The 25,908-nt window shown below is 33.4% G+C and overlaps 1 protein-coding gene across 4 annotated transcripts in view; it reads left to right on the top strand.

Annotated features, from left to right (window-relative positions):
* LOC113403877 (gamma-aminobutyric acid receptor subunit beta) overlaps positions 1 to 24,321 on the top strand; it is a 38,098-nt gene extending 13,777 nt beyond the window's left edge. The window contains exons 2-10 of one of the 4 annotated variants that reach the window (XM_064220421.1): positions 14,283 to 14,383; positions 17,429 to 17,496; positions 19,119 to 19,345; positions 20,206 to 20,288; positions 21,501 to 21,638; positions 22,397 to 22,681; positions 22,883 to 23,061; positions 23,516 to 23,647; positions 24,007 to 24,321. In XM_064220421.1, the coding sequence (XP_064076491.1) occupies positions 14,283 to 14,383; positions 17,429 to 17,496; positions 19,119 to 19,345; positions 20,206 to 20,288; positions 21,501 to 21,638; positions 22,397 to 22,681; positions 22,883 to 23,061; positions 23,516 to 23,647; positions 24,007 to 24,171 (1,378 nt within the window). In that variant the 3' untranslated portion in view covers positions 24,172 to 24,321. Of the gene's footprint in view, positions 1 to 14,282; positions 14,384 to 17,060; positions 17,129 to 17,428; positions 17,497 to 19,118; positions 19,346 to 20,205; positions 20,289 to 21,500; positions 21,639 to 21,898; positions 22,037 to 22,396; positions 22,682 to 22,882; positions 23,062 to 23,515; positions 23,648 to 24,006 lie in introns of all 4 variants that reach the window. The other 3 variants (XM_064220420.1, XM_026644501.2, XM_026644500.2) reach the window with 3 other exon arrangements.
* Positions 24,322 to 25,908: the final 1,587 nt, after the last annotated feature.

Genomic DNA, 25,908 nt, shown 5'->3' with positions numbered 1-25,908 from the left:
CGAGATAGCATTAATGTATTTTTTACAACGCCGCTGTCTTCATAAAATGTCTAATCATACTATAAAGTGATTTAATTAAACCAACGTAAACGTTAGCCGCAAGTATTTTATTTCATAACGAAAGAAAATTGTTATACGTTAACGAAAGGTAGTGGTTGTAATATTTTATAATAAAAGTTAAACTAAAATATATAAAAATTATTCTTAAAGAAGTTCTCGGTATTTGTAGAACCGCAGTGTTAATACTCCCGCCATTTTAATACACTCAAAGCTTTTACGTTTATTATTCCTTGATATAAAACACTAACTATTATACTACTTAAAAATAAAACTACTTTTCATTCAGGCGTATTACCTTTATGCGGTATTTCATTTGAATTCATCCTACAATCGGGACGTGATTGTGTAATAACCCAAATAATATAAGATTTGTGACTAGTTTTCGCAAGCGTTTCATTCTTGGAATTCGTATTTGTTCAATCGGAATAGTTTAATATTTCTTATCATCTTCATGTCGTTGTGTGTGTCTGTATAGAGTCGTGAGTGATGCGTGTACTGTAGTGTGTGTATAAGTGTTCGATTGCCTTTGCGAATTTTTAATTACTAAAATCATTCGAAAATACAAGCCAATTGAAGATAATTTATCAAACTTCTCAAGGTCAAATCTTGCGAGCTGAATTAGAACCACTTTTTCTTATCCTACGGGGTTAAAATTTTACATAGTGATTCGGTATCGATGACAATACGTGTTATGGCATAGAAGACTTTTTTTTTAAGTTTACCTATCATGCTACCGTGACGATGGTAAGCAAGACGTTCTTTATTGAAATGAAAAGTAAATAGTAACAATAGTACAGTATAAGACTCTATTATAATACTATATAATGCTTACGATAAGAAATACAATTATTACGATAGGCAAATGATATTTATTCAGTTATTCCATATATTAAACATTCAATTTTCAATTTGAAAACTTGAGTAGTTTCTAACCTAACCTTTGAAGCGGTAATATTTATACTATCAAATAAATACTCAGACCATCGTAATAAATTCTAGGAAATGAATCGTAACAGAAATAGCCTTCATGAAAGCGAAAGTTAAAGTTTACTATATAGTAACGTACGCAAATAAACCTTCGCGTGGATTTAATACTATGGAAAACGATGTTTGTTTCGTTTGTAAAATATATTTTTGGTCTTCAATACAAAAGGGTTAATTGTTACGTAATTTAAATAGGTGTTCGCTGTGTGGATTATATATATATTTATATGTAACAACTTATATGATGAATATTGCATATTATTTACAAAAAATCATTGATACATATATTTTGACTAGTTATCGCTCGCGACTTCACTTGCGTTTTATGGGTTGATCGTCCGGTTTTAGGTATAAAAATTATGTCTTTCCTTGTCGTTAAAGCTTGCTTCGTACAAAATTTCACAAATTCGGTTCAGTCGCTGGCCGTGAAGGCGTAACATACAGAGTTTCTTTCACATTTATAGTATTAGTATAGATTTAGAACATTTCACGGTCAGTTTTATGAATTATTTATATATTATTGTATATATATTATATAGTTCCGAAAAATATCTCACTTATAACATCCCCTTGTAATAAAATCCAGAAATTTATGACTCATGCGAGTCTATTACCACAAAATCTATTCTTAGTAACCACGATGATATGTTTAACGTATCTGGATAGAAAAAAATTTTGGTTTGTCTGTTTGTAATTAATAGAGTTCGATACAGTTTGATCAATTACCATCAAAAGTGGTATTCATAATGTGCTCATAAATATCCCATGGGGTGGCTAAAGATCAAATTCCTTGCCATTCAAGCGATCGCTAGTTATGTAGTGAAAACACCTGCTCAGATTCAGCTTTGTTGGTCGTGTAGTTTCAAGGTTGACGTTATTCTCTCGATTCCTATTGTTATTTATTTGCACGATCGGGGTTTGAACTTAAGACCTCAAGATCTGTAGCCACATAAACTACATAGTTACTGCAACGAGAGAGTAAACCTTAAAAGTTAACATCTCGATAAAATGTTCTATTAAAATTCAGCAACGGAATAATTGAATAAAATGAAAATAAAACAAATACTTTTGACTCTTAATTGAATAAATAAAAAACCGCTATTTACCTTTAGTAAACAAGCTGGCCACATATGTTTTTAATAACCATTTGTCAATATAAAAATAAAGCTAACCTACACGTAGCTGAGCTAACACGGTCGCTTTTCCTTTATTCCTATATTTGCATTCGTCGAAGTTCCAATTACTATATTGTAAAATAAACCTAACTTCCCGAGTGCAAACTATTGCATGCAAAACCAAAACGCAAAAAATAAACTATTTTCCCTGAATGCAATTTAAAAGTCTGAATAGAGAGATTGGTATTTTTTACTTTACTGTAGTTTCTATCGCAGACAGGGTTAATTTACATAAGCGATATATCTCAATGTTGGAGGCCAAAAGCCCACGCGATTCCATACTTAACATACTTAACATCACTGGTAGGTACAGAATTTATTTAATAGCAAATGTAAGACTTTTTAATATGAACACTTAGCATACTCTGATTTGATAATCAACGTGCTATTTTACTAATATTATAAATCCACTTGGTGGTAGGGCTTTGTACTAACCCGTCTGGGTGGGTACCACCGACTCATCAGACATTCTGCCGCCAAGCAGCAATACTTGGTATTTTTGTGTTCCGTTTTGAAGGGTGAGTGAGCCAGTGTAACTACAGGCATGTGGGACATAACACCTTACTTCCCAAGGTTGGTGGCGCATTGGCGAAATAAGGGATGTTTAATGTTTCTAACAGCGCCAATATCTATGGGCGGTGGCGACCACTTAATATCAAGTGGCCCATTCGCCGGTCCGACTACCGATTTTATAAAAAAAAAAAAGACGAAATAAATAAATCCATGGATAAGTAGGAAGTTAAATCAAATTAAAACATTCTTCATTCCATCATAAAAACACATTTGAATCGTCACGCCCCACTGTTGAATTAAATGTAAAACTACCACCGATTCATTTTGATTCTGCCGAGAAGTAAAGAAACTCAGTATTTATTCTTTTCCAGCATTTTAATTCCAGAATGTGTCCATAAAGTACAATTAAATTTCCATATCCTGCCTTGAAATCAACAAATGCAGTCACAGAAGTAAAACAAATGAAGTCCACGCCTTTATTATTAATATAACCTTGTATTCTTGTAACATTTTCAAATTTCGCATTATGATATTTTACACTTAACAGAGATGATATTTTTATATTCTGAATAAGATAATTCTTGTGAGATCGCTGTTTATCATAAGAATTCGGATCTTGAACGCAGGCGAGATCTGCGGCCAACGAGGCAGTCGTCAATTTTGAATATAAATTGGTATTAACTCAGATCAACCCACATAAAACTACATTGTAAGAAGTATACATAGCTTCGAACACCGGCAATGCGACACCAACCAGATCTAAGATGTTGGGTCGTTTTTGCATGTAACTAAATTATCTTATTCACCCCCATTAAAATACAAACGTTATTGTTTGGCAGTTTACCAATAGAAATAATGTCCATGTATCTCGTGTTGATTTGGCTATTTTAAATAAATATAAATTGACTACGTATCGATCAAATTTAAACATAGCTCTACAATAAACTTTACCTTAGATAAATTAACGCGTCAAGGTACGCGGTATGGTGATAAGTTCACTCAACTTATAAGGGGTGAAGAAGGTTTTATTTAACATTATAAAACAAGTCTGTAAAGTATTATATACGTAATAATAAATTGTGGAGTTACTTGGTGGTAGGGCTTTGTGCAAGCCCGTCTGTGTGGGTATACATCAGATATTCTACCGCCAAGCAACAGTAGTTTGGTTGAATGGTGAGTGAGCCAGTTTAATTAGAGGAACAAGGGACATAGAAACTTACTTTCCAAGATTAGTGGCGCATCGGAGATATACACGTAAATGTCTGCGTAATGTATATGCGCCTTGATGACCACTTACCGTCAGAACCGACTAACCATCCGACTAACTATTTCATAAAAAAGTATTGCAGGACATTACTTTAATTGTATATGATTAATGCAAGCTACCTTAAATGTTTTATCGAATCAATCTATCAGCCGTTCTTTATAGTACAATGATAATGTCGTTCGGCCGATTACGGGCATGGCGCCCAATCTCAATCGAGACCAAACAACTACGCAGGCCAAATAATAGTGCACATGTGTGAGCCAACCCAGGTACACTCTCTCCGTCATGAAATTAACGGAAAAAGTTAAGGCGCAGGACCCATGGCTTTACGCGATTTCCGAGGAACGGGAGTCTCCACACTTGCAACTTTCATAGTTAAGGCTATCACTGAGATTTTTTTGATGGACAAGTCAATTAACTTTTTATCAGCTTAAGCTGAGGTTTGATCTGGTTCATGAACCAGGATCTATAGCCTTATATCAAGCCATTAGATCAACGAGGCAGTCAATTGTATGATGCCCTCAAAATGACATGCCGGTAGCTCAACTTCAAATGTATCATATCTTTCTTGAGTTAATCCTTAAATCTTATTAACTATTTGATGAAAATTATCTTTTGGTGCCTCCGCTATTTACCGATTCGTATATTCATACCGTCAATGTAAACACGATGTCATTTCTTACTCTCTACTTCTCTGTTGTTATATAGTATATAATAATAAGCAATATATATTTAAATTCGAATTTCATTAATTATAACTCATCCAGTTTTAAAAGTCTTCATTAAGTATGTCGTCAAACAGGTCGAAAGATATGCGATACACTTTTATATTTAGCAGTGTTATTACATAAACATAACATAATCAGCCTGTAAATTTCCCACTGGTGGGCTAAGGCCTCCTCTCCCGTTTGAGGAGAAGGTATGGAGCATATTCCACCACGCTGCTCCAATGCGGGTTGGTGGAATACACATGTGGCAGAATTTCGTTGAAATTAGACACATGCAGGTTTCCTCACGATGTTTTCCTTCACCGCCGAGCACGAGATGAATTATAAACACAAATTAAGCACATGAAAATTCAGTGGTGCCTGCCTGGGTTTGAACCCGAAATCATCGGTTAAGATGCACGCGTTCTAACCACTGGGCCATCTCGGTAAGCAGTGTTATTAAGAACACGGAATCAAAATGAGAAAATAAAAAAAAAATAAGACATCACAATTTTCTTCATAAAATTATTTAATTCAGTCACGTTATACGGATATAAAGGTTTTTCAAGAAATATAGTAAGTAAAGGTAACGTTTCATAAAACAAGTACGTAACGTGACGTCACGTCACTTCAGCACATAGAACCTTTTTCAGTCTATATTATTACGTTCTACAGATCCTTCAGTTGCTCATTTTATACGCTATAATAAAACTTGTTTAATATTTCCTCAAGTCTTAGTTTTAATACTTTTTACACTGCAGTCAAAGTTTATTTAAATATCTCAAAGGCCAGTTATACTAAACTATAATAAAAAAAAACAGGTTTTATCCAGCTAAGCTCGGTGTTATGACTGAACAAAGATATTGCGTCGTTGGTTTTGTAGATGTTGATCCTTAGATATGGTACTGAGCTTAATTCTCGGGCTCAATAAAAAGTTATCTTCATTGGCAACGCGGAGCTAGCAGGTTGCACCTGATATCTCCTGACATTAATATTGATATCTCTCTCTAACAGAGATATCGGTCTATAAGAGAGAAGAAGAAAGATAATATTACTGCAGTTGACTAATCTTCTGTAGAATGAAATAATCACCATTATAATTACGTTGCAGTAAACAGCCATTTATATTCGAAAGCACTTCGAATTATGTAATTTATGTGATTATTCGAGTAATAAAACTGTTCAGAATCTTGAGAACAAAAACACATTCAATTTACCGTTGTTACAGTTCTTGAATTATATCTTAGATTAATATATTAATAATTAGCGATTTTTCCAACTGTTGGTCGGTAATCACTTCTATCGATGACGAAGAACTGCTAAGTCATTAAAATGAATACCGCATAAATTTGCTAAAAATATTGTATTAAGAAATCATCCGCCTCTAAACTGATATATATTACGTAAAAGATAAAAGCACAAATATCTGTTTGCTTTCGTTTGGAGTTTGCTCAACTACGCTGTTTAAATGTAAGTTGGTGGAACATAATGAACACAAATATTAAATACACTTGAGGCTAATTTACATTTGTTTTTTTTGGGTTGAATTATAAAGTCTCACGTGTGCTAACCATTGGGATGTTTCGGTATAAAAACGTTGAAAATAACTTATTACAAACTCTTCGTTTCAAACATTGATTAATATGCGAAGCTAGTTAGTGTTAATTTTAAAATTCATAAAAATCTAGAGACTGAAGTAGAAACCAAATAAAATCCAAGGTATCTGTTTATTACAATTAAATAAGCTGTGATGAATTCACCGCAGACGTAGAACTTCGGCTTTAGCAACAAGCTTTGAAACAAAATACATCAAACAAGGTAAAGTTCATTACACGTCGACGAGTAAAATTTAAGCCTAGTCAGATGCGCTAATACAAAGTACAATTTCTAGAACTACTTACATGCACCGAAATGCTTTGATTTCACCTTATATTAATATGTAATAATATTATGTTTGAGTCAAAATATTAATGATTTCAGATTTATTTACTGTTACATAATACTCTTAATAGCCTTACCTTTACATTTCAAACTGAACTTGAGGTACTTTTTCCTGCATGGTAGGGCTTTGTGCAAGCCCCTCTGGGTTAGTGTCGACCATCAGACGACGACTCATCAGATATTCTACCGCCAACAGCAATACTAAGTCATGCTGTGGGTTCGATTTTAAGGGCGAGGGAACCGGTCTAACTACCATACGGGCTTGCACAAGGCCTTACCAAAAACCTTCGTATATAAAAATGAAGACCTAAATTTTCCTATTATTACATTAATTGATCTTATAACAAAAGAAAACAAGGCGCCAATCGCAATAGGACAAACAAAAAACAATGATTATATCGATACTAATGGATCTATTTATACATTACTAAGTTAAAAGACAAATTGAAAATACTCTATTGATAGTTTGAAAACAACAAACAATTCGTTTAAAATGTTATCATGTTAAAACGTTAAATATTCATTGTGATTCCATGTAAATTACAGTAACGTGACTAACGTTACTATTATGCTAAAATGGTTGAGTAAATATTTTGCATAAATGTAAATTTAATTATAATTGCTCTACAAATCCAAGGCGCGTTAAGTGTCAAGAATGTTAACATCATTTTATCAATAGAATCATAATTGCAATTTGCATTGCAATTACGATTCTATAAAAATAAACAAGGGCTCTTCTCTAAAATTCATTACAGTTTAGTTTATTAAAACATTTAGTGGTTTTAATTTTAAAATGAGCATATTGGTGTTGGTTTAGAAGCACGTTTAAAATATTATTATTATATTTGCATTTATATTTATTTTTTATTTTACTATAAGGTAAGGGGACGGATCAATGGGCCAACTGAGGGTAAGTGGTTACCAACGCCCACAGAAATATTAACCTTACATCGCCAATGGATCACCAATCTTGGCAGCTCACTCAAACTTCAAACTGGAACTTAACAGCAATAAGTATTGCTGTTTGGCGGTATAATATTATATGTGATAAGTAGGTGTTACCTAATCAGACGGGCTTTGAAAATGCCATATAACCAAATATATCTATTTGTAATATTAACGCGGAATTTAAAAAAATGTTGTCGAAGATATATTCGATATTGATTTATTCGCAATGCGATTTGATTGATGAGATGGATATTAGTCAATTTTAAATCAAGCAAAGTTTCAATATTACGTGTTTATAATTTATCACGGGCTCGACATGAAGGAATCATCTTGAAAAGACTCTTCATGATGAATGATCCATTTTCCAACGATGGATTAAATTTAAGGAAAAATATCTTGGTTTTACCGTCATAGTCGAATAATTATTTTTATTCTGGCAATATAAATGAGTGAATATTTTATCTGAATTTCCATACCAGAACAAAAGCGGTTCATCCCACTATTCTTAAAACGTAATCCTGAAATGTCGATTCCCACTGGAAAAAATGCAATATTTTATATGAGTTTGTTCAACGCTGGGGGATTGCTGAGCAAATACAAAGCGACGTTTCAGACTTGGTTAAATGAAAGGTTGACTTTACTTCACACAATCCAATTTATACACATCCCGTTTTAACACATCGGCATGGTATATATTTATCTCATTCTTTCATTTCACGTTCCTTCATTGCGGTACAACCGCACGAGTGAGACGGTACATACCTTAGATTGAGTTAGAATGGGACAGCGTGAATGGGGTAGATCGGTTAAGCGCCATGTATTACGTGACTTGTATTTCTAAATGGTTTTAACAACTGTTACAAATTGATAATTTCATTTGATCGCGATGAAAAACTTTCGAAAGACACTTCACGTATAATACAAAAAAATAACCTCAATGTATAACTGTCATTTATACTCTGTGACAGCGGAACATATTATTATTTAAAACCAGAACAGTCCCGTCATAAGCAGACCGCTTGATCATGTTAGCATTCAGAATAAAGTATTTGTAAACATATTATATTTGTATACGTAGGCATTCAGTTGATCTAAATATGTTATATATAACATCGTACGTTGGATTCATGTGTTAGAGAGCAGGATAATCTTTACTTTACTTTGTAATTCATATTTTCAATTTATTCAAATTCATATTTAATTGAAGGCTGAAATTTTAAAGTTGAAATAAATACCAATAAAAAAAGACAACACAAAATAGACATGATATTTCTGCATCAAAAAGTTTCAAATGTACCATAGAATGTTGCAATTTAATTAAACCATAAATGGTGCTCGTACCACGATCAACATTAACATATTAACATGGTATACAAACATTAACACTCCTTATTTAAAAATAAACAAAATCTCATATTATGTACATATATAAGACGATAGAGTCATATTATGTATATATGACAAACCAACACTGTTAATTTCTTTGATTTCCGTAGATCTCTCACACTTTTTTTTTTATTTTACGCTCAGCGCAACGGCCTTGTTACTTATATTTAAAGTTCGTTTAATTTTATTTATAAATGCCTCTTAATTTTCTAATAGTGTAATGAAAATAATTGTTTAAGTTAAGTGGTAGTTCTAAAATCAAACATGGAATGAAAATGCTTGTTCAAGCTCCACATACTTTAGTCAAAGTCTCGGACACTTTTAACCGCTCTGCTAAGTTATGCATTGCTTTCTATTAAGTAATACTTAATTTTATTTGTTAAGTATTTTTACAATTTAATGTACTTATATTATATCATAAAGAGCTTACGTAATTTGTCGTTGTAATTTGCTTGCTACTCCTTATTAAAAATGAGAACTCTAAATTGCATAAAAAACCGATTACCCATTTCAAGTATCTAAAGGTACATTCATCCGGAACCGTTTCCCATACCGAACGCCCAATTCCGTGAGAAAGAGCCGCTTAGGGAGTTTTATAGATCCATTTTTCCTGAAAGTATTTCCTTAGCCATTGTTATGCAATCTATAGAAAACACATATCAGAAGGCAGTGAGAATATGTCTTCTTAATGTGAGAATATGTCTTCTATTATTCTACTGCCAAACAGCAATGCCCAGTGTTGTTATGTTCCGGTTTGAAGGGGAAGTTAGCCAATCTAACTACAGACACAAGGGACATAACATCTTAGTTCCCAAGATTGGTGGTACATTGGCGATGTAAGGATTGGTTAATATTTCTTACAGGGCCATTTTCTATGGGCGGTGGTGACCGGTGATATCATAAAAAAATTATGTCTATTCCGTCACGTTTAGATCTAAAGTCATTAAAATATTACTTCAAGATTCTCCTTAATTATTTGCCATATAGGAATCGAAATAATAATTAACCATGATATCTTCTTTTCCTTTGACTTTTAATTAAAATAATCGATTAAATATATGTGTATATTTTCGAATAGTCATTATTTACTAGCGTTGATAAAAGGGAATTGAAGAATTGAATCTGAAATCCCAAGTACATGTAACCTACCTAATAGTAGACGACGTTGTAGCGACGAGTAGCCGAATTATTATCAAAGCGATTCGATTGTCAATTTTCAGTGGCAAAATCGAATGCGAATTGCAATTCCAAATGATTCTCGCAAGCATTTTTTTATTTTTGAATAAGGAATGATAACGTTTGTATATCATGTTAATATTGTTAAAAAATCTATAAAAAAAATCTAAATTCACACAAGACTTTTTTGACTAATGCTGCGTGTTACTTACGATCAAACGTCAGTAATGCATTGCGAAAATTTTTTGTCGTACCTTCAGTGACTTATGCAGCAGAATAAGCAGCGATTCGTTTTAACTTATCTTATGTCAAGCTATTGCTGCGTTCCTGATTGAGTCAGTGTTATTACAGAATATACAATATCGCAGTTTCGTCTTTGGCAGACCATTGATTATTACAGTAATTTAAATGGTATTAAAGTCCCATTATACGAAGGAGACCACCAGATCACTCTGTGATAAAAATAACAAAATAATAGTTTGATTTTCACTGTAATATCGTTTTAAAAATGGACGTAAGGCTGATTAATTATATAAAAGCTTACTTAGCAAAATACTCATTAAAATGTTTATCAATTTTATCCCCAGTTAAACAAATTAAATAATTTGTTACACTTAAATGAAAAGCAAATACGGTAGCATAAAACCAACTGTTAATCCGAATTTTCGCTCAATTATTTGAACATCAGATTCTAAAGGGAATTGCGTCGAACTATTTAACAGCATACTATTGGTAAAATTTAACCACAATTCGGAAGTCCATTTAAGATAATTTAGTCTCTATTCAACATTAATTGATCTAAACCGGAAAATAGTGTTACTATTTTTATTGTGTGAATTATATACATTAAAAACAATTCGGATTTATATTAATAATTTTATATATTTTTTCCAAATATATTGTTCATTTTTACATAATAGTGGTCTTCGTAAAAACGAAGGCAAGGTATTGTTACAGATTTTTGCATTACATTACAGTACCGCCTCACTGAATGGCAAGCGTTCGCCTGTAATGTAACAATGAAAGATTCGTTTTTCAGCATTCACTTGCATTAATGTGAATGTTTTTTACGATATCGGATGAACCGGTAACATTGAGCGCATTCATATTTTTTCGATTACTTTAAAACAAATGAAATTATATTGGCGTGGCGACTTATTCTAGATTCGGTGAACTTTTCGAGGTTCCGCATTAAAATTTTCTCTTCTCACTGACTATAACGCTCGGATCTGAACTGCTAAATTAAATGCTCCCAGTGAGGAATTCCTTTCCAAGCCAACCCTGGTTCGGTTAGGAATTCCCTTACACTAGAATAATAATAAAACTTCTATTACTAAAATAAATGTAAATCACATCTAAGATGTAATAACAAATTGTATTTATTATTTTCGTATCTCATTTCAAATTTTGTATCATTTAATCAGTTAGGTATAAGTGTATCAAATATTAAAATAAACAGCGAACTAACTTCCAACTTCACCAAGCAACTGACTCAAATTGCCTTTGAATAATAAATTATGTTAAAGTGTGTATCACTATTAATAATATTAAATCTATTTTTAAATAACTGCATTGTGACACAGTTCTAAAAAGAATCTTTAATTTTTTTAAAACTTTTACAATATTAAAATAAAGGTATGATCTGAAATTATCAGAAGCGAAGTGAAGTGAAAACAGTAGGTCATAAAAAAGTTGAAGTTAAGAAAACGTGAAGTTATCATCGTCATATACTAATGGTTTGGACTTATTACATATATTTTATAGTAAAGTAAAGAACAATAATATAATATACAATCACGTTAGCAAGAACCTCTTCTCATCAAATTTCGTTGCTATCACTTCCTTTATACTGTCATTGTGTTTATAATTCATCTCGTGCTCGGCGGTAAAGGAAAACATCGTGAGGAAACCTGCATGTGTCATATTTCAACGACAACTGCCACATGTGTATTCCACCAACCCGCTTTGGAGCAGCGTGGAGGAATATGCTCAAAAACCTTCTCCTCGAAGGGAGAGGAGGCCTTAGCCCAGTAGTAGGAAATTTGCAGGCTGCTGATGCTAAAAAAAAACATTAAGAGTTCAAGGACCTTGAGCTCGTATCATCTTGACTTTCAATAATATATTTCACTGGATTGAAAATAATTGTTAGAAATTTAAGGAACGATTGAGATTAAATAAAACAATGGACTCAATCAATGCAAATTTTAAATGCGCCAAACTTTTTTTTTTCATTTTTCAAAGATCAATTTATTCACCGGATATCAGTTTTACAACAAACCGTTAAAGACAACAGGTTTATTCATGAATACCGTCAAACACGTCACGAGGTATTATTAGTACAAAAATGTTTTATTACGAAATTTTATCGATATGTAGTATATTTGTTTAAGCGGCTAGCCATTAAAGTAATTTGGATTTTTTTGTCAAGTATTGTAAATGACAATGGTCAAAAAACATACATGCTTTGATACTCTGTTGAAATTTTGTGACTGCTAGCTGCCACTGCTACAAAGTCGCTGAATATTTCAGATCATCTCGGACTTATTGTCCCATCGGATAAAGATATCGAAAAAGAAAGTGCACTTGAGCCCGCTTTAACTATTATCGCTCTGACGCCATGTAGTCTATAAGCTTTTATCAATAAATTAAATATCTAACGCCAAATCATGCGATTAAGATTACTAGGAATATTGGTACTTCCAAACTAATCATTTAGTGTTGTATTGTTGGTTTAGTTTATCGATTAATTTGTAATGTTTATGACACAAACTCAAGCTGTGTTTGTGTTATAATCATTATTGCGATGTTGTTTGATCTATATCTATACTAATATTATAAATGTGAAAGTAACTCTATCTGTCTGTCTGACGCTCTATCACTGCCAAATCAATGAACTGAATTTGACGAAATTTGATATGAAGCAAACTTGAACTCTAAGGAAGGACATAGGCTACTTTTTTGCCTGACACATGACAACCAACCCCTAAAACGCGAGCGAAGCCGCGGACGACAATGAGTCATCAATAAATCAGACAATTTGTATACGTTTGTATAGTACGAATCGGTAAAGTGAAAAAAGCTGGACTATTTCAGTACAAGCAATCTCTTTTACGTATAACGGCGTAAGTCTACCTTTTAAGTATATACGTATCTAGTTAAGCCTAAAACTAATAAAATTGCATGCGTTAAATCAAATATTAAATTCCGAAGCGCCAGTAATTTGACTTTATAATGGACAAATAGAAGGAAGATCAAAATTGGAACTCAAAGCGCATTGTTGTTGAAGTTTGACAGAATTGTTACCAAACTTAACAGACGTTTAAGCAATCGAGCGATACAAAATTAAATCGGTATTCAAAGAGCAAAATATATTAAACGTTCCTTATCCGATCGAGATATTCAAATTATTTTAAAACTTCAAGTCAAATGCATTTTGAAACTAGACGAAATATCTAAAGTTTCGACGAATTAATATACTATGCGTAACGTTAAATGTTTCATACTGAGCAAAATGGAAAATCATATCAATTTAGATAATAGAATAATTGAATGATTGATTCAGATCGCTCCTTCAAATTAGACGGTATTCGACCGACATGTTAATGATAGAATCATCGTATAATATCGGATCGGATTGCCCTTGTCAACGGTATCTTCCACGCATCTCCTGTAATCCGTTTTCAAGCCATATATGTGCAAGCATACATGTGCATAATTACACACTGCACACACAATTTGCTCTTCGCTATTATGATTAGGATGATCGTTTCGTAATCTCGTGATGCTTCAATTTAGTTAGGCTAGTTAGTGATCCTTACTCTTGATTGCTCATGTCGATGATTCATTTTTTTAAAGGATGCTACCAATGTCCCATTTTCAAGAATTACTCATTCTCCTATTCACTGTAAGCTAAAATTTTGTGCTAGGAGTAAAGACGTTACAAGCCCCTTTAGGTGTGACGTCACCATTCCTAGCACAAGATGTGATGTCAAAGAGCAGTACTTTTTTCATCACTAGGTGGCCCATAAAATGTTGCACTAGTGAATCGAAAATAATAATATTTATAATATAATTAGGGTGTAGTTTCATAAGTGCTTATTAATTCATTAATTTTAATTTTTGCAGGGCCGCAGGAGGAGGTGGAATGTTTGGTGATGTCAACATATCCGCTATTTTGGACTCGTTCAGTATCAGTTACGACAAAAGAGTAAGACCAAACTATGGAGGTTAGTAACAAGAAATAAATAAGAACACTATAAGTAAATTCTATAATATTTTATACATCATCATGAATACGATAATAGATTAAAAAATAATTAAAAATAAATTTTCGTGCTTCAGACGAACAAAAAGTAACTTCCCATTACAAAAATATTCAGTATCTTATTAAATATATTTTTAATTCAATGATTACATATTTCAATTACAAGTTTATTTAATATTTAATGACATTGAAATATAAGAAATAGTAAGGACCTGTATAAACATGTCATAACATGTACAGTACGGATAAATATAATTATGTGTATATTTTTTATAGCGATGAGGGTTTATTTCCCTTGCGTCGGTCATCTACTTCGACCCTTTTAATATTTAATACAATACCTAGCGATACGATTCATTTAAAAATAAAATACGATAGAGACCGAATGTTTGAAATAACAATAACTTGGTACCGTCTCCGCTATCAGAATGACAATTCATTAAAATAAAGAAACTATTTAAGTCTCGTCACACAAATAGTTAATACTGTTCTTGCTTTTCAATATACCATTTCTTATTTAGATTACAATTTCATTCTATTTTCAAAATTGAAATACGAAGATCGTTGGACTTTTTTTATCATTGAGAGTTATTTATTTTTAGTATTATATTTTTTGTTAACGATAAATGTCCAATTATAACTTTCCACTGTATATTTTAAATGTGTGTTTGAAGTGATCACACGGATTTTGAAGGTATGTATTTTTCAATAATTTAGGTACAAAAAATTGCCACATTAAAATATTATTCTTTTAAAAATTAAACATGAATTTTACATAATTTATTTGGAATGTTTTCTAAACTTAAAATTCTTCACGAGCCCATACGAGCTTTTGCTTATTGGATCAGAGACTAATTTAAACAATTTCGATATTTATTAGTAAACGGCGCCCGAAGCAATAATATAATATCACAATCAGCTACCTTATAATTTACCTCATTTAGAGACTAATTCGGCTTCGTGAGAACATTTATCATTGAGATTTTTTAACCAGACTTGAATTTACTACGAATTATTAATATGGAACATATGTTTAAATATATCATTCTCATAATCGACCACCGATTCTCTAAACCAAAGCCCAGCCGATCATTACCTTGCGGGAATAGACGATGATGATGATGCTTCACGATATCTAACCAGTTTTTTTCATTAGTAGCCTGTAAATTTCCCACTGCTGGGCTAAAGGCCCCCTCTCCCTTTGAGGAGAAGGTTTACAGCATATTCCACCACGCTGCTCCAATGCGGGTTGGTGGAATACACATGTGGCAGAATATCGTTGAAATTAGACACATGCAGGTTTCTTCACGATGTTTTCCTTCACCGCCGAGCACGAGATGAATTATAAACACAAATTAAGCACGTGGAAATTCAGTGGTCCCTGCCTGGGTTTGAACCCGAAATCATCGGTTAAGATGCACGCATTCTAACCACTGGGCCATCTCGACTCATCTAACCAGTTACAATATATGATATATATAATTTAATAAAAATCATCTCTGAAACTGTTGATTACATTCTTAAACGTAATTTCACTTTTAATATCTCTTGGAGTTTCATTTGCATCGTGACTAAAATGCCCACACTTGCAATTAAGGCTCCAACTAATCTCATAAGTTATATACATATATAATTTATTATATAGATATAGAAACGACATCATTTTCTTTGTTACTCAGTCTCTTAAAATATGAGCACCAATTAAATTACCTGCAATACGTAGTTAGTTTATCTTTCAAATTTTCGGCTCTTTAATATAAACCTTGATTTTTTAAAATGCGGTGTACGGGTTTGTTTGTCGTGCGTTTCATGTTCGCCGTACCTATTTTTTTTTTTTTATCTTCTTTATGTCTATTCAAATTTATTATTAATTTCAATTACATTCATTATAAAATCTTTTCTTCTTACACAACAATATAACATCATGCTTTAAAACGGTAGGCCATTATGCAAAACATATTATTCGACTATAAAATGAAAAAGCAGCTCAAAAAGTAATTAGTTAACTCGTTTATAGTCTCAGTGCAGCCTAAAATATACAAAAGGTGCCGTTGTCTTTTGAACATTGTTAGTGTAGGCTATTGTTTTAAATAATTTATTATTCACATTTATATAAACAACTCAGAAATAGTAAAAGATATAAAAAAACAGATAAGATTTTTTATAAAACGTAATAAGAGAAAATCTGAATTAATTTCAATTTATATTCCGTTTGGAACTGGCATCGTTTTAATAATCAAATAAACAAATTTGAAATTCGAATTTCATTTAATTTTCACAATTTTCGTAGAGTGAATTCGGTCCAATTAATTTCAGTCTAGTCTTTGTTTAAGCTACGTGCACGAAGGTATCCGTTTTCATAAATCATTAGCAATTTACGCTGACTAACATCATCTGTAATTATCACAATAATAATCAATGATAAGCTAACTTTAATATACCGTGTACGAATTTCTGTTTAAAAATAAGATCAAATTTGAAACTTCTTCCTTTAGTTATTTTACATCAGTAATATTAGATATAATTCGAACCGATACAACAAAAATACAATAACATCTAGTTTATTCGTCAGTCACGGAAATTATAGCGACGTCCACCCGACAGAACCACTTGTCATGTGTGTATTGTGTCGTTTTCAGGACCACCCGTGGAAGTGGGGGTTACCATGTACGTGCTCTCCATCAGCTCTCTCTCTGAAGTGAAAATGGTATCTCATACTCAAAGCAATATTAAAGACACAGCGCATACATAGCAAAATTTGTCCTTTAGTATAATCACCAGCATTACCGTTCATCGTAGCACCCGTGTCCACGGTTCGATCGCTATAGGCGCGGTACGATGCGATCACGACCAGGTTGCGATCGCATCGACGCGATATCGACGCGTTCCTTTCCGCACGCAACCCGCGCCTCTCGCCCCGCTCCGGCAATGGGGCACGTCATTGTCCTCTGGTTTGGTTTTCACGGCGCGAGGCGCGCGCGCGACTCACAATTGGGCTTGATTGCAGGTCCGCCAGTGGAGGTGGGCGTCACCATGTATGTGCTCTCTATCAGCTCCGTCTCCGAAGTGCTCATGGTACTCGCCACTGTCAGCTCACGCTTGACTCGGTCTCTCCGGCCACGGCCGCTGCGACCGAGCAGCCCCAGATACGAGGCTGCGAGCATGTCCGCGTTTCGTGGAGCAAACGCCCTTTGTCAGCCAACCTGCTTTCTTATTGTGTGTCCCCAGACCCTATAACTTGTGTTAAGCAAAAATTGCTTTATGACGTCATAATAAGAACAGCAATCCGTTTTAACCTTACAAGTTATCAGGTTGTGTGTCCAGCAGTATTCGTAATTCCAAAGACAAATCAATCTATTTAACGCGAAGTGGTGATGGTGGTCCTCAGATTATACATTAAGCTTAAGGTTATAAGGTTAAGAATGTAGCTTAAAGTACAACATTAAGCTAGATTCTTAAACAGGCTTTAGGTACGGAACGCTTAAGGTAACGATTTTATCATTCTATAACGCGTTAAAATAAATTTAAAGTTTTAATACTAAAGTAACATCAACACTTCGTTCGTAAATAGCTTTTTGTATCTACTACAGCAATGCACCAATAACTTTAATACAACATCGGTGCAAACGAAAGATACTCTATGGATTTGCGACGACTGTTTAATTCTTCGTAACTCATTTCGTAGTTTGATGTGTATGTACGTATGTGTGTATCTACTGAAATTGCCTAAATATTCGTTACCTTTCACGCTCTCAAGTAATTTGGAACACCGGTTGATATAGTCCTAATTTTTCTATTCGCTTAAATTAATTTTAATATTTTGTATATTAGTTTAATGTAGATACTAACAATAATACTCGTAAATCCACTTTATCCGGTCTTCCAAAATATGGAATTTTACGAGCTGCTAGGCGTTTGGGTAAAGACCCCGAAGTGGAAACCAAATCAAAGCTCAGAAGGTCACAGTAAGACGTGACCCATGGCCATGGAGAGGTTGTCTATTTTGTTACATAAATCTCAATAAGCCGATATCACCAATAAATGATATTTTATTCTTCAAACATTATCCAATTATTTACACGTGGCAATTTGTGTATTTGTCGGCTTGTTAGCTTCGATTAAGAGATAACCTTTATCGAGCCGTGGGTGCCTGCGCCACCGCCCACTCACCTCGCCCTATCCCACCACCAAGCACCCATTTCATTATTAGACCACACCAATTTTACTTAGGCTTCGTGTCACACACAACACTGCACTTTTTTATCGTTCCAAGCTTCGCTCAATTTGTCAATTCAATGTAGTAAGACTATACGAGGTGCGTGTTTTTGTATTAATTGTAAAATATCTACTGAAGTTCCAACACTAGCATCGGGATTGTTTTTAGATTTGACGGTATTAGCAAACCCACAAATGCTCTTTACTGGTTCACGTAGGGTATCAGCTACCAAATCAAAGCATGCAAGTGTTAGATGTTTTTATATTATATATATTAATTTTATATTATTCAACCCATTATAACTGTCGCTACTAAATTCATAGTTCTCACATCAGATACTTTAATTATCCTATCATTGAAATATCATTAATCAATTACATTAATCAGTGAGATCTGTGTTTTGATCGCTATGTACTAATAACATTTTCATTATTTATTTATTTTCAACGATTTATATCACGTTTGTGTATTTTTCCTTCAGGATTTCACGCTGGATTTTTACTTCAGACAATTTTGGACTGACCCTAGATTGGCATACAAAAAGAGACCTGGTGTTGAGACATTATCGGTTGGCTCCGAATTTATAAAGAACATATGGGTACCAGATACGTTCTTCGTAAATGAAAAGCAATCGTATTTCCACATTGCGACTACCAGCAACGAATTTATTCGTATACATTATTCAGGGTCTATCACTAGAAGCATCAGGTAATATCGAACTTAATTATATTAAATATTCTCTAAAAAATATCACAAACGAATTTTAAATTATCGCATAAACACACTTGAAATGATGTCAAAATACTAGCAGTATTGAATAAAATTTTAACTCAATAATATTTTATTAAAAAATAACATACGTTATAATATATTACTAAATATTAATATGTGCGCAGATATATTTAATTACATTAAATATTCTCATAATAATATGTAATACAATAAATATGAAGTGCTGTTAAACCAGGTTGCGGTTTGTCTCATTTTGTATTCGATATAAAATTAAATACACTTACATACAAACAAGCCTGTAAATACATCAGGTCGGCTAATAATTCACTTTGTTTAAAACAGATTAATGGATTAATTTCAATATATTAATATAACGTCTATTTATAAAATAAATAACAAGTATATTTAATCAATTAGCATTAGCAATTAGCGGCTTGAAAATACGCTATTAATATAAAACAACGATAAAAAGCGTGCGTATACCTCGGACCGATCCATCAGTGCTTCGATACGATATGCCAACTCCACTAAGAAACCAGTTCAGTCGTACGTGTTCGTAGATTCTTCAAAAATAATTTAGTATTCAAACAAATCAAAATAGTTGTAGATAGCATTTGTTTAAAATGTTTAATTTTTTATCTTGTGGTTTTTATGTTCTTTTTTTTATTACTTGAATATACCAGCTTTTGTTTTTATGTTTATCGCGGTTTTTTATTTGACAAAAGTGTAGATGACGGCAATTAATTTACGTATTAATTTTATTGGAAAGTGAAGAATTTTATGCTGAAAAGTTAATAAAATATTTTTTATATCATTCGATTTGATTTTTCTTTCAGATTAACTATCACCGCTTCATGCCCAATGAATCTTCAATATTTCCCAATGGATCGGCAGCTTTGCCATATTGAAATCGAGAGTTGTAAGTATTTGGACAATAGTTTGAATAACTATGATATTGTGTATAATATGCAACAAAAACCATATTAATTATATAAATAACACAATATTTATTAAATTTAATATATACTGTGATTTTTTAATGTTTGTTATCGTATTTTTATATATGCTGTTCAATAAAAGTGATTAATAACACGCTTAATATAATATGTATCGTGCAAATGTCTAATATTAACTAATGTAAGGCTGTGGAGTCTCCGTCGCGTGTAAATTAAATCAGAACGTTTAAATAATATTTGAAAACTCGTTCGAAATGCGAGGCTAAAGAGAATTTATGATGATAGAAAAATAATAATTAATTCTATTTAAGAGATGCGTGTGTGTTCACCTAAAGCAATCATTGATTTGATTCTTACCACAATGCAAATTATCACTAGGCTTACCGATATTGTGTTGTGACCACTTTCTTGTATCACAGATGCTACTCAGGGATACCCTGTGAGCACAAGCGTACAACCTAATCGTCGACACGTGCTGTGATTACCCTCGTGTTCTCATAAATTGGAATGTCTCCTTCTCGCATACAGCACCCGCAGAAGGCAGACTCGTAAAATAGTAAGCCTTTGTCCTCACGTGCATTAAGCGAAAGAACTGATATCAAGACATCGACGCTGCGATAGCTGAGCGGGCCGAAGGAGGCGGGGTACGGCAACCGCGGGGTCTGCTCAACCACCGAGAGCCGTGCCGCAGACGCGGAACGCACGCGACCGACCCTACTATACCCGCGCACCCGCGCACCCCCGCACCCCCGCACTCCTCACCATCCGCACCCGCCAGAAATCCCTTCCACGCAACACGCGACACGCACCGCAAAACATCGCTTTACGCACGCTTTTTATCACAGTACACTGACCGATCTTCCTTGCATGCCTCTCACATCTGACTGCTTTATTTTCTCGATATTATATGTTTATAAGATTTAACACCTATTTTTAATATTAGAATTTTTCTTTTGTGTTATGACACCTATAGATAGAACTAGTAGATTTATATTTTTCTATCATCCATACCGAGCCGATTCGAGTTTGGAAGCTATATTATAAACTCAACTCGGTTCAGCTCAATAAGTCTCGCCCTATGATCCCGCGAGTCCCACCGACACCAGCCGCGTGAGGGTACGCGATGCTTCTCAGCGTAAGTGATAGCGTTTTGTGTGTTTGGCATGTCTCCGGAGTCGGATACACAATGAGAGACATTCGGTATCACTGGAAGGACGGGCTATTGAGTGTCGGCATGAGCAATGAGGTGCAACTACCCCAATTTCGAGTGCTGGGACATCGCCAGAGCGCAACCGTTGTAACTCTCACTACAGGTAAATAATTTGCAATGCCTGCTGTCCAAGCATTGTCCATCCATGCTCTGCATCCGACCCCGTCTCCCTCAGCCCGTGTGCAGACGTTCGACCCGCGACACTAGCACACACGCTAAATACGACATGACAACCGCACGACAAGACGCGCGACGCCGAGCTCGCGACTCCCCGCTCTTACCCCGACCGAATAACGACTCGAGTTACAAAACCCATTGCGATGGGCCTGGGGTTTTTTTCATTTATGTATCCGCTGCGCACAGTCGGCTACACCATGCGGGACATCCGATACAAATGGAACGAGGGGCCCAATTCTGTTGGTGTATCGAGCGAGGTGTCGCTACCACAGTTCAAGGTGCTCGGCCATCGTCAGCGAGCCATGGAGATCTCACTCACAACAGGTACTATAAACGGGGAAGTCAAAAAGTAGGCGACTGAAAAACTTAATACAAATTTACAAAACGTGAAACACTGAACATAAACAGCCACGATTCTTTTCACGTCCTGCTTTTGTATTTTTGCACTAACAACACTGAGTTGTTTGTTTTAGTAATGTCAATTTATTATAAGTGATTCCCTATTAATAATTAATTAATTAACACTAAATAAAAATCCTTTCACAAGTAAATTTAAAATTTGTTGTCCTACACGTATTGAGTTGTTTAGAAGTACTAGTTAAAACGATTCACTGATAAGTTTACAAAATATTGTTATTTAAGCATTTTTTGCCAGAAAATTAAAAAATATGAATAATTTTACAGGAAATTACTCGAGACTGGCTTGTGAAATACAATTTGTTCGTTCTATGGGATACTATCTGATTCAAATATATATACCATCTGGTTTGATTGTCATTATATCCTGGGTATCTTTCTGGTTGAACCGGAATGCGACTCCCGCTCGAGTTGCTTTGGGCGTGACAACTGTCTTGACGATGACTACTCTTATGTCCTCAACAAACGCTGCTTTACCTAAAATCTCTTACGTAAAATCGATCGACGTTTACCTTGGCACTTGCTTCGTGATGGTCTTCGCCAGTTTACTGGGTAATTATTTCACTGAATACTTTTGCTAAGCGAATGTTTGTATACATTCAATTTTTATGTCAATATAGCAATGTGCCAATATGAAAATGTGCGTTATTTCATAGCAGCAAAGCGAATAATGTATATAATAATAATTTAAGGCGAAGAAAAATTATATGTAATGGAACTCTTTAATATGAACGGAGTTCTACATTTTTACAGAATACGCAACGGTTGGATATATGGCAAAGAGGATTCAGATGAGGAAACAAAGATTTGTAGCCATTCAGAAAATTGCTTCGGAGAACAAAAAAATGCCCGTGGATTGTCCTTCAGTTGGAGATTCTCATACCCTATCTAAGATGGGAACTTTGGGAAGGTGTCCTCCACCAAGACCATCAGTAAGTCGAAAAAGGAATAATTCTCATTTATATCAATTCTATTCCTACTCTTGCTGGTGCACAGCAATGCACTTAATATTGTTTTGTTCCAGTTTGAAGAGTGAGTTTATCTAAAGGTTATTTATGAAGTATTTTTCTCTAACTCATTATTAATCCTTATTTTACCAGATATATGTTACCTTGGTCAATTAAAGTTGGACATTTACACTTTGAATTAATACTTTAGAAGATATCACTGATTCCATATTACGTGAAAAAAAACGTTTTCTGTTAAACAGGTGGTCGGTAACTTGACTGTAACAATAATATTTTGATCTTGACAATTATATAAGTTAATAAATAGAGGAGCGTTGTAAAATAAATATCCCTATTACTCATTTTATTTATTAATAAATGCACCCGTGTAAAACCGGAGCGATAACATTTTATTTGAATTAACATTTTAACTTTACAGGAAGTCCGATTCAAGGTACATGACCCAAAAGCTCACTCAAAGGGGGGAACTCTGGAAAATACCATTAATGGCGGCAGAGGTGCAGAGGAAGACAATCCTGGGCCCCCTTCTCATCTTATCCACCCGGGAAAGGTAAAATTCGCTAATCCTTAACAAGGTTTTCTTACTCTTATAAATAATTTGCTGGGCGATCATTTATGCTTGCGTTTGTGTAATGGTCTGCGAACTAACTGTTGCGTGTTGCTTCCGATAAAATAAATTATTTAAGTCCATATTATTTCATATAATATATTCACGCGAAAGGGTCTCGAATTACTTAAGTACTAAATTGTAATAGGACTTACTTGTTACTATGACGAAGGTTACTTCCATAATTGGTTTCGTGTTAAAACTAACTGATGTTATCAAATGATTTATAAACGCGAATGTACTTATTTATGGCAGCCACCCTATTTTATTATACCAGTTAATGGTCACGTGCTTAATTTCAGGACATAAGCAAGCTGTTGGGCATGACGCCATCCGATATCGACAAATACTCGCGCATAGTATTTCCCGTCTGCTTCGTCTGCTTTAATCTTATGTACTGGATTATATACCTTCATGTATCCGACGTCGTGGCTGACGATCTGGTTCTTCTGGAAGAGGATAAATAGAGGGGGCTTATTAAAGCCCACTTGTTTGGCCACAGATTAAAAATCGTATAGTATATTTGAAACTATAACAATGTTTTAACGTAATGGTTTTATGTTAATAAGTTTAAAGATAAACGTTATAAGATGCTATTGTTCTGATCGTTTTGTCTTAAATACAATAACTTGGTAAAATTAATGAGCAGAAATAAAATTATTATTTAATAATGATAATTTTATTTTATTTATTATTTTAAATTATCAAAAATATAAATAACGATTTATTTTCGCTAATAATAAAAAACATTTCATTAATACGAGTTCGCTAACAAACTTGGAGATATTTGAAAATACTAAAATATTTTTAAAATTTTTCGAAGGTAGTCCTTTAGCATGTTACAGTACTAAACTTTGAACAGAATAAGCTGACAATGTACTGAAGCGTCACGCCTTTGGATATAATTCCAAAATTAAAAATGTATTCAAGACACTTTTTTTTTAAATACCAGTTATACTATAAATATGCAACTATGAATATCACTTGGTAGGCTTTATGCAAGCCCGTAACACCTCAATACTTAATATTGTTATGTTCCGGTTTGAAGGGTGAGTAAACATGCACAAGAGACATAACATCCTTGTATCCAAGCTTAAAATGTATCCTAATACAAAAATCATCCAAGATATTGAATTTAAGACTATCACAGATAAAATAGTTCTTAAAAAACGTTAACATAACACGTTTCAAATATATTATAAAAGCGGTTAAACGAGTGGAGCTTAAATCAAATTAATTATAAGTCTGATGCTCAACTTTTTCGCTTAAATTATTATTATTATTAATTAGTAGAAATGTATGTACTTTTGTTAAATAATTAGCGACTTGTTTATTGTTTTGCAAATTCTATACTATTGTTATTATGTCACTAGGTATTATTATTTTTAATTTCTGTCGCAAATCATTTCAGAAACATTTATATTTAATAATTTCTTATCGTAGCTTTATTACGAGTATATGTTATTTTGTATGTTATAAATTTAATGTTTTGATTAAGCGATCGATACTGCTTCTCATTGGAAATATGCATGATATTTTCATACTATAATATTTCAACTATCTGGGTTTGCTCTCATCCTATTCTAGGCGGCTATAGTCAATACATTCGAAATTGATTCTTCAATAAAAAAATTTAAATTAAGAATATGATAATGCACAATAGATGCATATCATATAAAATAAATATAACTTTATCTGTTTAAGAATAGGATTTTTGCAAGCCTTAGACAAGTGAAAAAGTTTTATAGATGTAACAATGATTGCGTCTATATTGTCATATGCATTTAATTAGTTAATGATAATGTATATACATATAAAGATCTACGACTACGATGACGAACTCACTACGAGATTCATAAATTATGTCTAAATATGATCTTCATTTCATACTTTAGCTTGCATGAGCGAAGAACGATTGCAAAGCCTCTAGCATGTACGATCTGTTTTTATTACACATAATAATAAAAACACTCTGTATAATCAATGTACATATATATTAGAACAGCTATAGAATACACATTCCTCTCCAAATATCTGATCTTTAATGAATGGACGACGTAGTATCTTCTCTAAATAAAATAAAAAACGAAAAAAAATAAATAGCATTTTAAATCATCCCGGCATACATCCACTCATTGTAAAATTATTTTTAATTTCTAATTCTATTAGTTTCATTTTTCCTTGCTTGTTCTAGTCAAAATATT

The sequence above is a fragment of the Vanessa tameamea genome, chromosome Z, assembly GCF_037043105.1.
Source record: "Vanessa tameamea isolate UH-Manoa-2023 chromosome Z, ilVanTame1 primary haplotype, whole genome shotgun sequence".
Taxonomy (NCBI): domain Eukaryota; kingdom Metazoa; phylum Arthropoda; class Insecta; order Lepidoptera; family Nymphalidae; genus Vanessa; species Vanessa tameamea.
The sequence above is the reverse complement of the archived record's forward strand: the minus strand, read 5'-3'. Positions and strand labels throughout refer to the sequence as shown.